The sequence below is a fragment of the Schistocerca piceifrons genome, chromosome 8 (assembly GCF_021461385.2).
Source record: "Schistocerca piceifrons isolate TAMUIC-IGC-003096 chromosome 8, iqSchPice1.1, whole genome shotgun sequence".
Classification (NCBI taxonomy): Eukaryota; Metazoa; Arthropoda; class Insecta; order Orthoptera; family Acrididae; genus Schistocerca; species Schistocerca piceifrons.
The window spans coordinates 4,894,885-4,910,029 of NC_060145.1; the positions used below are offsets into that span (position 1 = coordinate 4,894,885).

Sequence of the window (15,145 nt, forward strand, 5' to 3'; positions counted from 1 at the left end):
GTGCACAGGGCCTCACGTGAATTACAGATGCCAAAAAGCTCTCTCCGTGACATTTTACACAAACGTTTATTGTTTTGTGCATACAAAGTGCAAATCGTTCAGGCTTCTTTGCCCAATGACAGTACACCTCGATATGACTTTGCGGTCGAAATGCTATCACGTATTGAGGACGATGATGGTTATCTGAGACGAATTGCCTTTCCCTACGAAGCGACCTTTTTTTGTCAGTGGAGTAGTGAATCGCCATAATGTGCGCAATTGGGGTTCACAACCCCCCTGGCGAGGTCACGGAGTGCACCAGGGGCAGTCCAAAGGTGAATGTTTGGTGCGCGCTATTGCGCGATCGGATTATCGGGCCATTCTTCTTTGCTGAGGCCACTATCACATCTGCAGTGTATCTGGACATGTTGCAACTGTATGCTGTTCCTGAGCTGCTTCAGTATCACCCCAATGTCTCGTTTCAGCGTGACGGTGCACCGCCTCATTGGGGTTTGGACATTCGTGCATATCTCGATACGACCTTTCCTGGGCGACGGATCGGTCGTGATGGGCCAACGCTTTGGCCTCCACGCTCTCCTGACATAACCCCATTAGACTTCTTTTTATGGGGTTATGTGAAGGACGAGGTCTACCGAACACGTGTACCAGATCTCGAAAACCTGCGGCAACGGATAACCACAGTCGTCGAATCGATCCCCCCAGTGATGTTGGCTAATGTGTGGACGGAAACTGAATATCGCCTAGATGTGCTACGTGCTACCGAGGGTGCTCATGTGGAAGTTTACTGACGTTTGGAAAAAAAACTTTGATAGTTTGTAAACAATTAGACACCAGTTTGATATTTGTATCTTACTTCTAGCCTGAGTTATCAATTTATGTAATCTGGGAAAGACTTTTCGGACACCCTGTAAATCGCTGCTTTTATTGCATTTTCAGGATTTCTTTCTAGATTCTGCCCAAAGCAGAGATGACGGTAAATGTTTTTGAACTGCCACCGTGCAAATGTGGGCTCGGAGGGGCTCCGCTTGAAAAAAAGAAAAAAGGGTTATTAGGCTTCGGTTCAGAGCGGCTGTCCCCCTCGAGCGCTCGGCACTTCTCCTGCAGTGCCTGCCCGCCACCCCCACCACGTCCGCTCTCCACGCGTGCCCTGCTGACATTGCGCATCTGACGCCGGCGACTTTATTCTGCGCGGACTCTACACACGGGGTTAGCCGGTGAGATGTGAGCGCAGTCTGGCGGCTGACCTTGAAGACGTATCCGTTGGAGGAGGGCGGCAGGTGGCGGCCGCCGATGAGCGTCACATTGAGCTTCTTGGCGTCGGCGCCGCTGGCGACGCGGAAGCCGACGCACGGCGTGGTCGTGCCGCCCAGCACCGCGGTGGCCGGCTTCAGCGTCGCTGTCGTCTTGTTGACGAACGACCGCAGCGCCGACACCGCGCCCGCCGCCATCTTCAGCCCTGCGGGCATAACAGGCAGCCAACTGAGCAAGCGTCGAAGGTGACGCTGGTGCTTAAATCGTACAAAATAACCAGTTTGAGAAACAACCGATTTTCGGTTCTTTATACTTGTTGTATACTCTAATAAACATAGAAATCGAACAAAGATCGAAAAATTTTGACTCACTCAGCTTCGAGATACGAGGGCTATCCACAAAGTACATTACGTTTTCGTTTGTGTCCGTTAGGGGCGGGGCTAGCGCGGCCACCTTGGTGTCTTGGCATTCCGCCGCTCAGTCGGCATCCTGCCGTGCTAGTGAGAGGTTCGTGCTGTACTCCGTTGAGTTACTGTGACAGTTTGAAATGTCAGCGTTAATTGAAAATGCCGCGAAGTGTGAAGTGCGTGCTGTAATAAGGTTTCCGACTGCAAAACACTGTACACCGATAGAAATCTAGCGGTAGCTTTGTGACGTGTATGGGGACAACATAATCACTGAAGGTGGAGTGCGTCAATGGGTCATAAAATTTAAAAATGGCCGAACTAACGTTCATGACGAAGAGCCAAGTGGAAGACCCAGCATAGTGACTGTCGAACTTGTCGAAAAAGTCGATGCCGCGGTCCGTGAAAACCGTAATTTCACAATAACGAAATTCTCTATGAGTTTTCCACAAATTTCACGAAGTTTGTTGCACGAAATCATTACCGAAAAGCTTGGTTACCACAAGTTTTGTGCAAGATGGATACCAAAAATCTTGACAGAGATTCACAAAAATCAGCGAATGGCTGCAGCGTTAACGTTTTTGGACGTTTACGAGAAAGATGGCGACTCATTACTCGATCGCACCGTTACTGGTGACGAAACATGGGTTAAGCAATACAAAACAAGCGCAGGGGAAAGTTGGGCTCAAAGATCTTGCTGATTCACGACAACACACGGGCCCACACGGCAAATGCCACTCGTGAAGTTCTCGAATCTTTTAAGTGGGAGTTGTTTCCTCATCCGCCGTACAGTCCCGACCTGGCACCGAGCGACTTCCACTTATTCCCAGCAATGAAGAAGTGGTTGGCTATGCAGCATTTTGATGACGACGCACAGCTTCAAGAAGAGGTAACCACGTGGTTGAAGGCGCAGGCGGCCCAATTTTACGACGAAGGAATTTCCGAGCTCGTCCATCGCTACGATAAGTGCCTTAATTTAAATAGCAACTATGTAGAAAAGTAGTATTTAAGTGTGGCTTTCATCTGTATATAAAAAAATTCCAATACTTTATTTATTTTTAATTCCAAAACGTAATGTACTTTGTGGATAGCACTCGTACATAGACTCAAAATACTGAATTAAATAAGCAAATAAAAGCAAACGCAATCTCTCCACCGTTCACTGCTTTTGTCAAAAATTATAAGTGGTTGAACACTACAAAAAATTTAGTACTTCATTCGCGTTAACAACTTTAGTCGTATACGAGAGTTGCCCAGAAAGTAATGCATCGCATTTTTTTTCTCAACCGAAAACAATGCTACGGTCCCAAAACGTTACGTATGTATTATTTGAAGTGTCCTGAGTGAGTGCGCCACGTTTCCGTCACTTCCGACAGATAGCGTAGCTGGAGGATAGTTTCAAAATGGCGTCTGCAGGTGATGTGCGTTACAAGAATGTGCCGTCATTGAATTTCTCACTGCAGAGAAAGAAACTTTGTGGAATATTCACAAACGCTTGCGCAAAGTCTGTGGAGCATCTGCTGTCGACAGAAATACAGTTAGTCGCTGGGGATGGAGGGTGACGTCATCAGAAGCGGTTCGGCGGAGCTCCACGAATTGCAGCGGTCGGGGAGACCAAAATGGTTCAAATGGCTCTGAGCACTATGGGACATAACATCTGTGATCATCAGTCCCCTAGAACTTTTTTTTTTTTGTTGTCATCAGTCTACTGACTGGTTTGATGCGGCCCGCCACGAATTTCTTTCCTGTGCTAACCTCTTCATCTCAGAGTAGCACTTGCAACCTACGTCCTCAATTATTTTGTTGACGTATTCCAATCTCTGTCTTCCTCTACAGTTTTGGCCCTCTACAGCTCCCTCTAGTACCATGGAAGTCATTCCCTCATGTCTTAGCAGATGTCCTATCATCCTGTCCCTTCTCCTTATCAGTGTTTTCCACATATTCCTTTCCTCTCCGATTCTGCGTAGAACCTCCTCATTCCTCAGTCCACCTAATTTTCAACATTCGTCTATAGCACCACATCTCAAATGCTTCGATTCTCTTCTGTTCCGGTTTTCCGACAGTCCATGTTTCACTACCATACAATGCTGTACTCCAGACGTACATCCTCAGAAATTTCTTCCTCAAATTAAGGCCGGTATTTGATATTAGTAGATTTCTCTAGGCCAGAAATGCCTTTTTTGCCATAGCGAGTCTGCTTTCGATGTCCTCCTTGCTCCGTCCGTCATTGGTTATTTTACTGCCTAGGTAGCAGAATTCCTTAACTTCATTGACTTCGTGACCATCAATCCTGATGTTAAGTTTCTCGCTGTTCTCATTTCTACTACTTCTCATTACCTTCGTCTTTTTCCGATTTACTCTCAAACCATACTGTGTACTCATTAAACTGTTCATTCCGTTCAGCAGATCATTTACTTCTTCTTCACTTTCACTCAGGATAGCAATGTCATCAGCGAATCGTATCATTGATATCCTTTCATCTCGTATTTTAATTCCACTCCTAAACCTTTCTTTTATATCCATCATTGCTTCCTTGATGTACAGATTGAAGAGTAGGGGCGAAAGGCTACAGCCTTGTCTTACACCCTTCTTAATACGAGCACTTCGTTCTTAATCATCCACTCTTGGTTGTTGTACATATTGTATATGACACGTCTCTCCCTATAGCTTACCCCTACTTTTTTCAGAATCTCGAACAGCTTGCACCATTTTACATTGTCGAACGCTTTTTCCAGGTCGACAAATCCTATGAATGTGTCTTGATTTTTCTTTAGCCTTGCTTCCATTATTAGCCGTAACGTCAGAATTGCCTCTCTCGTCCCTTTACTTTTCCTAAAGCCAAACTGATCGTCACCTAGCGCATTCTCAATTTTCTTTTCCATTCTTCTGTGTATTATTCTTGTAAGCAGCTTCGATGCATGAGCTGTTAAGCTGATCGTGCGATAATTCTCGCACTTGTCAGCTCTTGCCGTCTTCGGAATTGTGTGGATGATGCTTTTCCGAAAGTCGGATAGTATATCGCCAGACTAATATATTCTACACACCAACGTGAATAGTCGTTTTGTTGCCACTTCCCCCAATGATTTTAGAAATTCTGACGGAATGTTATCTATCCCTTCTGCCTTATTTGACCGTAAGTCCTCCAAAGCTCTTTTAAATTCCGATTCTAATACTGGATCCCCTATCTGTTCTAAATCGACTCCTGTTTCTTCTTCTATCACATCAGACAAATCTTCTCCCTCATAGAGGCTTTCAATGTATTCTTTCCACCTATCTGCTCTCTCCTCTGCATTTAACAGTGGAATTCCCGTGGCACTCTTAATGTTACCACCGTTGCTTTTAATGTCACCAAAGGTTGTTTTGACTTTCCTGTATGCTGAGTCTGTCCTTCCGACAATCATATCTTTTTCGATGTCTTCACATTTTTCCTGCAGCCATTTCGTCTTAGCTTCCCTGCACTTCAGATTTATTTCATTCCTCAGCGACTTGTATTTCTGTACTCCTGATTTTCCCAGAACATTTTTGTACTTCCTCCTTTCATCAATCAACTGAATTATTTCTTCTGTTACCCATGGTTTCTTCGCAGCTACCTTCTTAGTACATATGTTTTCCTTCCCAACTTCTGTGATGGCCCTTTTTAGAGATGTCCATTCCTCTTCAACTGTACTGCCTACTGCGCTATTCCTTATTGCTGTATCTATAGCGTTAGAGAACTTCAAATGTATCTCGTCATTCCTTAGTACTTCCGTATCCCACTTCTTTGCGTATTGATTCTTCCTGACTAATGTTTTGAACTTCTGCTCCTTACAATCCAGTATCTGATTTCAGAATCTCTGTCTGACCATGATGTAATCTAATTGAAATCTTCCCGTATCTCCCGGCCTATTCCAAGTATACCTCCTCCTCTTGTGATTCTTGAACAGGGTATTCGCTATTACTAGCTGAAACTTGTTACAGAACTCAATTAGTCTTTCTCCTCTTTCATTCCTTGTCCCAAGCCCATATTCTCCTGTAACCTTTTCTTCTACTCCTTCCCCTACAACTGCATTCCAGTCGCCCATGACTATTAGATTTTCGTCCCCCTTTACATACTGCATTACCCTTTCAACATCCTCATACACTTTCTCTATCTGTTCATCTTCAGCTTGCGACATCGGCATGTATACCTGAACTAACGTTGTCGGTGTTGGTCTGCTGTCGGTTCTGATTAGAACAACCTGGTCATTGAACTGTTCACTGTAACACACCCTCTGCCCTACCTTCCTATTCATAACGAATCCTACACCTGTTATACCATTTTCTGCTGCTGTTGATATTACCTGATACTCATCGGACCAGAAATCCTTGTATTCCTTCCACTTCACTTCACTGACCCCTACTATATCTAGATTGAGCCTTTGCATTTCCCTTTTCAGATTTTCTAGTTTCCCTACCACGTTCAAGCTTCTGACATTCCACGCCTCGACTCGTAGAACGTTATCCTTTCTTTGACTATTCAATCTTTTTCTCATGGTAACCTCCCCCTTGGCAGTCCCCTCCCGGAGATCCGAAGGGGGGATTATTCCGGAATCTTTTGCCAATGGAGAGATCATCATGACACTTCTTCAACTACAGGCCACATGTCCTGTGGATACACGTTACGTGTCTTTAATGCAGTGGTTTCCATTGCCTTCTGCATGCTCATGTCGTTGATCATTGCTGATTCTTCCGCCTTTAGGGGCAATTTCCCACCCCTAGGACAAGAGAGTGCCCTGAATCTCTATCCGCTCCTCCGCCCTCTTTGACAAGGCCGTTGGCAGAATGAGGCTGACTTCTTATGCCGGCAGTCTTCGGCCGCCAATGCTGATCATTTATCAAAACTTAGGCAGTGGCGGGGATCGAACCCGGGACCGAAGACGTTTTGATTATGAATCAAAGACGCTACCCCTAGACCGCGGGTAGTGCCCTAGAACTTAGAACTACTTAAACCTACCTAACCTAAGGACATCACACACATCCATGCCCGAGGCAGGATTCGAACCTGCGACCGTAGCGGTCGCGCGGTTCCGGACTGAGCGCCTGAGCCGCGAGACCACCGCGGCCGGCTCAGGGAGACCATCCACGGCTGTCACTCCTGACATGTTGCAGCGAGCTGATTCGTGAGGACAGACGCATTCGTGAAAGACATTTTGAGGATGATGAGGAGTTGATTCATACAGTGAAGCACTGACTCCGCCACCAGGACAAGGATTGGTACCGACAGGGCATACACGCCCTTGTTTCGCACTGGAGGGAGGCCATAGAACGGGATGGAGATTATGTGGAAAAATAGGATGTTTAGATAAAACACCATTCTTTCGTGTGTGTCATTCTCATTATGTTCAATAAAGAATTGTAGAAGAAAAAATGCGGCGCATTACTTTCTGGCCAATGCTCGTATAATGAAATAATAAGCAACCAGTTACTACGCTGCTGCCATCCACTTACAATTTTGTTTATGCCTTATGGCAACTATAGTTACTTTGTTTTATTATTTTATCGTACTTCCACCACCAATCTGAGACCAATTTCAAGATACGCATATCGTTGGCTGATTGGCACATCTTCTGGCGTGATGTGTCTGCACTTCTTGTTTCGCTTCGTCGTACTAGTTTTATGCACACACTGTGAACTACATGTAGGCATCTGAGAGCTCTTTTTGTATTAATGGATTCAGTATTGTATTATTTAGTGCTCCTTCATATATATTTTAGGACCATGGCATTTTTGCTGTATTTACTTTAATATTGACACTCGCAAACAATGCGATAGGCATTGTACTATTTTTATCTTTTAATATTCAAAATTTTTTAATGCTCTTGGTCCCTAACTGTAATATTCTTAGGACTTCTACTTATTTGTGGTGTATTTTCCTGTACAGCCTTCTACAGGAGGGCACTAAGTGCCCGAAATCTGCATAGAAATTAAATTTCTTGTATGCAACTGATTGCTTATTATTTCATTATACTACCAAAAATCACCAGGATTCTCCCACTGATTCTAATTTTTTGAAACTCTGCTCAAAAAATCATGTTGTAGTAAGTGATCATGTCACTGTTTGGGCATTACGAATAATCAGTGCTAAAAGGTATAAACAGAGGATGAAGAACTGTTTTTCGTCTTAATTTGTCCGTTTTCAATGGCTAAAGGCACATTATGTAGAGATAGATAGCAGATCAGCTACGTTTTATATTTTTTGTAAACTGTCAATGAATTTCTGTTACTGTAATTTCCTTCCTCTTTTATTTTCTCATAGAAATGGGAGACAAATATTTAATCTTTTAAAGCAAATAAAGCCTGTGTGTTTGTTGCTTGTTTCCGTCGACATTGTTATTAAAATAGCACTCATCACTTTTCCCATTTTCTATAAAAACGCTATATCTCAAACCAATGCACATTTTATGACTAAATATTACTCGCTTTTTTTTTAAAAAAAGGTTAATTTAGAAACGAAAAGATTTAGTACTGCTGCTACGGCTAATAGATATTTCGGTTTCTTACCCGGTTATTAGAAAAAGATAAAAAGCACTTGTTATAACCGAGAACAAATAAATACCTAAAAATACTGGTTAGTCGGAACTAAAATACAGGTATCGGTTTTAACCGGTCGGCTTTTCCTATCTCTACTCAGTGTGGCACAGCCTACATCTACATCCGCATTCTGTAAAGCAGGATAAAGTACATTGTACCAGTTATTATGGCTTTTTGCCGCTTCATTCAAGTACGAAGCGCGGGAAGAATGTTTTCTTAACCGTCGCATGGTGTCAGGGCCCAGGGGTCTTTTTAGGCTCGTTTAACTACAAAGAAACAGTTGTAATGTGACTGTAGGCTTCTCATCCTCCAGACATGCTTTTCATGGACTTTTTTATTATAGCTTGATAAAATATTTATGTTTATCTCACGGTTCGTAGTACAATAATTTGAAATTTTTGCAGTAGTGTCATAAAATACCCCAGATACACAATATATGATTTTCAGTATCGACATTTATACGTCCATTGTTGTAAAAAATTCGTACCAAATACATACACGTGTACTGTTATGGCAAATTCACAATTTGGGATTCAGTTTTGTTCAGGTAAGACGTGATGTTAATTATTTTATTCATCATGGATGTTGATATACGTTTTGAAAGGGGCTTGAGTCTCGAGCAGGCCTTAGCAGATTCACAGAAGATTAGTAGGGATACTCCGTCAGTATTGTTGGAAAAGAGGATGAGAATGATGCTGATTTAGATAAGATAGAGGAAGATATCTAGGTCGGAGATGAAGTGGATGTGAGTGAATGTGAAGATGATAATGGTATTCAGGAAACTAGTGGTTGTGCTCTCGTATCTAGAAGGGGACAGACAGATAACATACGACACAGTACCTCCTGATGTGCACAAGCAAGCTTCAAGGAATGTAACACGTGAACTGCATATATTCCACGTCATCTTAGACCACAGTTACAGACAAGCGCTGACTCTCAGACTTTCTATCACCAATCACATGAAGAGCGTAATAGTAATGCATACCAATAAGCGTGCAGATGACACTTAAATTCTACACCCATATCTTGAACGCTGGACTGAATTTGGCTCTACAGAACTGCAGGCATTCTTTGGTCCACTAATAACACGGGGTGTTCGAAAAGTGTCTCCGCAGTGCCGTGGAGTCGTGCGTGCCGTTGCCGCAGTGAATATACCGAAATAAAACTCACTGCAGTATCGTTGTGCGTTTATTGTTTCGTTGAAAAATATGGGACCCACAATCCGACGTCTAGAAATTGCAGTCCAAACTCCTGTTTTCACAGAATGAAGTGGTTCCTCATGAATACATAATGGATTTGCAGTACTGCACATACGAGAATTTTGCAAGTTCATGTACCCGCCTAAATGAAACCACGCCTCATCATTGAAAAACGTTTCATTAAGAATATCCCTTCCATTTTCTTGAACGAAATTTTTGAAAAATTGACAATAATGCAGTCTTTTGCCATGAACAGTATTTTTCAGTTTTTGTACGACCGTCACTTTGTATGGGAAAAGTTCTAATTTTTTCTTTACAGCTGTGTGGGCCGTTCTGACACTAACATCGATTTCCTGGTCGAGTTTTCTTACTGACTTGTTCGGACTCGTGGTCATTTTATCGGAAATATCGAGTAGTTTATCGTCAGACAAAACGCTAGGGCGACCGCTTCTCGTTGCATCTGTCACAGAACCCGTACTTCGAAATTTGTTAATCAAATGTCGCACAGTATCGCGATGTGGGAGTGTTGTCTCCCGGAAAACTGAATTAAATGTTTGACGAACTGAAACTGTGTATTTACCGCCACGTTCTTCAGTGGTTAGCATTTTAACACTGACAAAAACGAAACAAACGAACAAAGGAACTACTTAAACGTTCAAGTCAACACGTAACGACGTATGGCGTATCTATTTTCCGAGCCACAACGAGATTTTCAAAATTAATTAATTATAGTATTGTTACATGGTGTGCGCTACATGAATATTTTGTGTTAAAATAATTTTTGGAACTTAACAAACTTAGTAGTATATACGTTTTCATACTTCAAATATAGCTAGTACAACTTGTACGTAGCTTATTATAGCAAGCAACTATGGAATTATAATTTCAACATCGTGCTTGGGTGTCTGAATAAATCGTAGTTATTTTTGTGTAAATATTCTATTTTTTATCGTCATAAAGTCGTTAGAATTACTGGCATCAAAAATGACACCAAACATAGCTGATACCGTGCGAGAGTTAAAGGCGTCAGTGGGCGCTGTAATTAATCTCGTCTGCGCGGTCTCTGTGGGAGCGACGCGAAGAGGGTTTCAGTACGTACCAAGAGTCATCAGTACTCATGGTTGCTAGGGCTTTCTAGCGATAGGTTGCGTCTGTCTTAAAAGTGTTTGCCAGGTCAATACTTTCAGCAGCTCCATGTGACTAGCACATGAATGATCCAAACCTGCTACCCTTCTTTGCATACGTTCAATATCGCCTGTTAGTCGTACGTGTTAGGTTGATGCGTTTTCCCATAAGTTTAATAAACATAACAGATACACTTAACAGAGACTTTAGTCATCAATAATATATTCTCCTTCACGACCTACGACACTCTCCCAACGCTGGTGTGACTTTTCGATTCTGTGACTGTAGGAATCACGTGGTTTAGAGGCGAAGAACTCGCCGAGCCATGTTCGGTGCGCATTTTCATCCAGAAAGGAAGTTCCCTGGAGGTTGTTCGATAGAGAAAGGAGTAGCTGAAAATCTGAGGGCGCAAGATCAGGTGAATGAGGTGGGTGTTGAATGAGTTCCCAACGAAAGTCTAGTATAGTGTTTTTAGTCAGTGTAGCAGAATGCGGAGGGCTTTACTGTGGAGTTGCATCACTTCAGGAACTCTCCCTGGTCGCTGTTCTTGGATCTGATTGAATATCTGCGCACCTTTTTTCACATAGTACTTCGTTACAGATAACTGGCATGATCTGTGAAAAGTATGAGGTTACTATTAATTATATATGACGGTAGTATCTGTTCCCGAAAGAACAGTTACCGTGGATGACCATGCAGCTATGCTAGAAACGAAATGATAATTAAATGGACACCCTAGCTGCAAACAGGCGTTGATGTAATTCATTGGGGACATGTTGAAAATGTGTGCCCCGACCGGGACTCGAACCCGGGATCTCCTGCTTACATGGCAGACGCTCTATCCATCTGGTTCGAGTCCCGGTCGGGGCTTACATATAGATGCCTGTACAAGACAAAATAGGTCATGGGACAAAATATTGCTAACCCTCTCATAACATACACAGATCCAGTGTTGGGTTCTGGGGTGTGACATAGTTTCTTATTTTCTCCTCCCCCAACCATAAATTGCTTACACTCTCACTATTAACATATCACAGTTGTCTAAGATTTAATAACAATAAAATACACAGCCGAAAAACATGTAACACCCTAAACGACAATGTAATTTTATTGACAAGTGAGGTTATAGGTAGTTCATCGTTGTAGGAGTATATCATGAATTCAGACCAAATGTAACACACGTTCACCGTGCAAAGCGCCCAAATCGTCGCATCAATACTCAGAGTGCCCTCCTCGTGAGGCAACGCAGGTGAGTTCTCTCGCATACAAACGATCACAAAGGTACGAAATACCATCCTGCGATAGATTGTCCGAAGTATCTTGACCCGCTTTTTTTTGCAGTGGTTTTTGCAGGTCCTGGAGAATGAGTAAGTTCCCGCTTCATCACGTCCCACGCGCGTTGAGCTGGTGAGAGATCTGGGGGTATTCCTGGTCAGGGCAGTTGTTGTACACCATGGAGAGCACGTGGCGTCAGAAAAGCCGTATCTGGACGTCGACTGTCCAGCTGGAAAAGCACAACACCCTCCTGCCAAGGAAATGACAGCAGCATGGCGAAAACAGTCTACAGAATGTACCGGCCACTGGTTACTTTACCCCGCACAAACGCCAATCTAGTTTATAGGCCCTCTGCTCTACCTCATCTAGAACGACACAATCTGAGTGCAGTCGTCAAAGGTTGTTTGCAGATGACGCTGTCGAGCCGGCTGGTGTGGCCGTGCGGTTCTAGGCGCTTCAGTCTGGAACCGCGTAACCGCTCCAGTCGCAGGTTCGAATCCTGCCTCGGGCATGGATGTGTGTGATGTCCTTAGGTTAGGTTTAAGTAGTTCTAAGTTCTAGGGGACTGATGACCACAGATGTTAAGTCCCATAGTGCTCAGAGCCATTTGAACCATTTTTTTTTTACGCTGTCGTTTATCGACTAGTAAAGTCATCAGAAGATCAAAACAAATTGCAAAACGATTTAGAAAATATATCTGTTTGTTATTGCGAATATTGGTAGGTGACACTAAATTATGAAAAGAGTGAGGTCATCCACATGATGCTACAAACAATCCATTAAACTTAGGTTACACGATAAATCAGTCAAATCTTAAGGCCGAGAATTCAACAAAATACACAGGAATGACAATTACGAACAACTTAAATTGGAAAGAACACACAGAACTTGTGGGGACGGCGAGCCAACGACTGCGTTTTATTGGCAGGACACTGGAAAATGTTACAGATCTACTGAAGAGGCTGCCTACACTACGCTTGTCTGTCTTCTTTTGGAGTACTGCTTCCCGGTGTGGGAACCTTATCAGACAGGATTAAGGGAGTACATCGAGAAAGTTCAGAGAAGAATAGCACGTTTTTTACTATCGAAAAATAGGGGAGAGAATGACACGGACATGATACGGGATTTGGTGTGAACATCATTAAAACAAATGCGGTTTTCGTTGCGGCGGAATCTTTTCACGAAATTTCTGTCATCACCTTTCTCCTCCGAATGCGTAAATATTTTATTGACGCCGACCTACACAGGGAAAAACGATCATCATAATAAAAGAGGGGAAATCAGTTCTCGCACGGAAAGGTACAGATGCTCGTTTCTTCCGCGCGCTCTTTGGAGATTGGAGTAATAGATAATTATTGTGAAGGTGGTTCGATGAACCCTCGGCCAGGCACTTAAGTGTGATTTGCAGAGTATGCATATAGTTGTAGATTAGACCACGAGTTGTAACTGTTGGCCCCACATCATGAAGTCTGAAATAGAAACTGAGAGTATCGTGGTTGAATGCACTCTGGAATAGCCACCTCGCCATGTCTACGTCATGCAAGTGTACGTCCGTCACTCGCATAGAGACAGAACCTTCTCTTCTTCACTGAAGACAACAGAGCGCCATTCCACTCTCCAGTTGACTCTTCATCGACGCCCGAGTACCTCATGGTTGGCGGCGTCGTGGCTTCTGGCCAGAGGCACATGTCATCTTAACCCTGTTGCAAACAGACGGTTTCACATGGTGTTTGGTGACACAGAAGCTGGAACACGTGCTCGGATTTCGTCCCTGGATGAAGTTCAATCGGCCACCACTGCTCACACAATGCGGAAGTGAGATCGACACCGGTCCACCACCAGCAATGGAGGGTGAAGCTCTGACAATGCCAGCCACTTGTCCTGCTGAAACGTCAAAAAAATCATCAAATACGCGTCGGCCGAAGAAGCCTAGACACAAGGCAACAGGCAATCTGTCAGTAGCAGTACACTTGCACCTCGCAGTTCTCTTGTTCGTTCCGCAACCGCGCCTGCCTGCGTGCGTGCTGAGGTTAACAACGAGAAGCATCGCGGCTCGCGCCTCCCAGCCTGCGTCCTTGGTCTTCACGAGCGAGCAGCCAGCGTCACACGTGACGTCACCGCGGGGTTCACAGGTAATGAGCAGGAAAACGTAGGGCTGTGTGCTGGGCTGGCAACCGTGCATGGGATGGGATAACGCGTGTTCACTGGCTAGTCACGTATATTTGTCAGTAACCTGTTTGCTGCAACTGTCACCGTTGCCTCGGTCTGACCTCCACCTGCAGTCTTGTCAGAAGTGATTCGGTACGGCCAAAACTGTTTTTCTTTGCGGATGACACGACTGTTACGCTAAATATCAGAACAGGTGCATGTTAGAAAGAGCTGTTAACGAATATTAATCATAAGGGATCGAAAAGGACCAAAAAACAAATACACTATTGGCCATTAAAACTGCTACACCACGAAGATGACGTGCTACAGGCGCGAAATTTAACCGACAGGAAGAAGATGCTGTGATATGCAAATGATTAGCTTTTCAGAGCATTCACACAAGGTTGGCGCCGATGGCGACACCTACAACGTGCTGACATGAGGAAAGTTTCCAACCGATTTCTCATACGCAGACAGCAGTTGACCGGCGTTGCCTGGTGGAACGTTGTTGTCATGCCTTGTCTAAGAAGGAGAAATGCGTACCATCACGTTTCAGACTTTGATAAAGGTCGGATTGTAGCCTATCGCGATTGCGGTTTATAGTATCGCGACATTGCTGCTCACGTTGCTCGAGATCCAATGACTGTTAGCAGAATACGGAATCGGTGGGTTCAGGAGGGTAATACGGAACGCCGTGCTGGATACCAACGGCCTCGTATTACTAGCAGTCGAGATGAGAGGCATCTTATCCGCATGGCTGTAACGGATCGTGCAGCCACGTCTCGATCCATGAGTCAAGAGATGGGGACGTTTGCAAGACAACAACCATCTGCACTAACAGTTCGACGAAGTTTGCAGCAGCATGGACTATCACCTCGGAGGCCGTGGCTGCGATTATCCTTGACGCTGCATCACAGACAGGAGCGCCTGCGATGGTGTACTCAGTGACGAACCTGGGTGCACGAATGGCAAAACGTCATTTTTTCGGATGAATCCAGGTTCTGTTTACAGCATCGTGATGGTCGCATCCATGTTTGGCGACATTGCGGTGAACGCACATTGGAAGCGTGTATTCGTCATCGCCATACTGGCGTATCACCCGGCGTGATGGTATGGGGTGCCATTGGTTACACGTCTCGGTCACCTCTTGTTCGCATTGACGGCACTTTGAACATTGGACGTTACATTTCAGAT

At 44.2% G+C, this 15,145-nt stretch overlaps 1 protein-coding gene across 1 annotated transcript in view; it reads right to left on the reverse strand.

The window, feature by feature from the left end:
• Window positions 1–15,145, reverse strand: part of LOC124711947 — a 211,421-nt gene that overhangs the window by 43,435 nt on the left and 152,841 nt on the right. Inside the window, exon 2 of the mRNA XM_047242214.1 lies at window positions 1,245–1,456. Coding sequence (XP_047098170.1) covers window positions 1,245–1,456 — 212 coding nt within the window. The remainder of the gene's footprint in view (window positions 1–1,244; window positions 1,457–15,145) is intronic.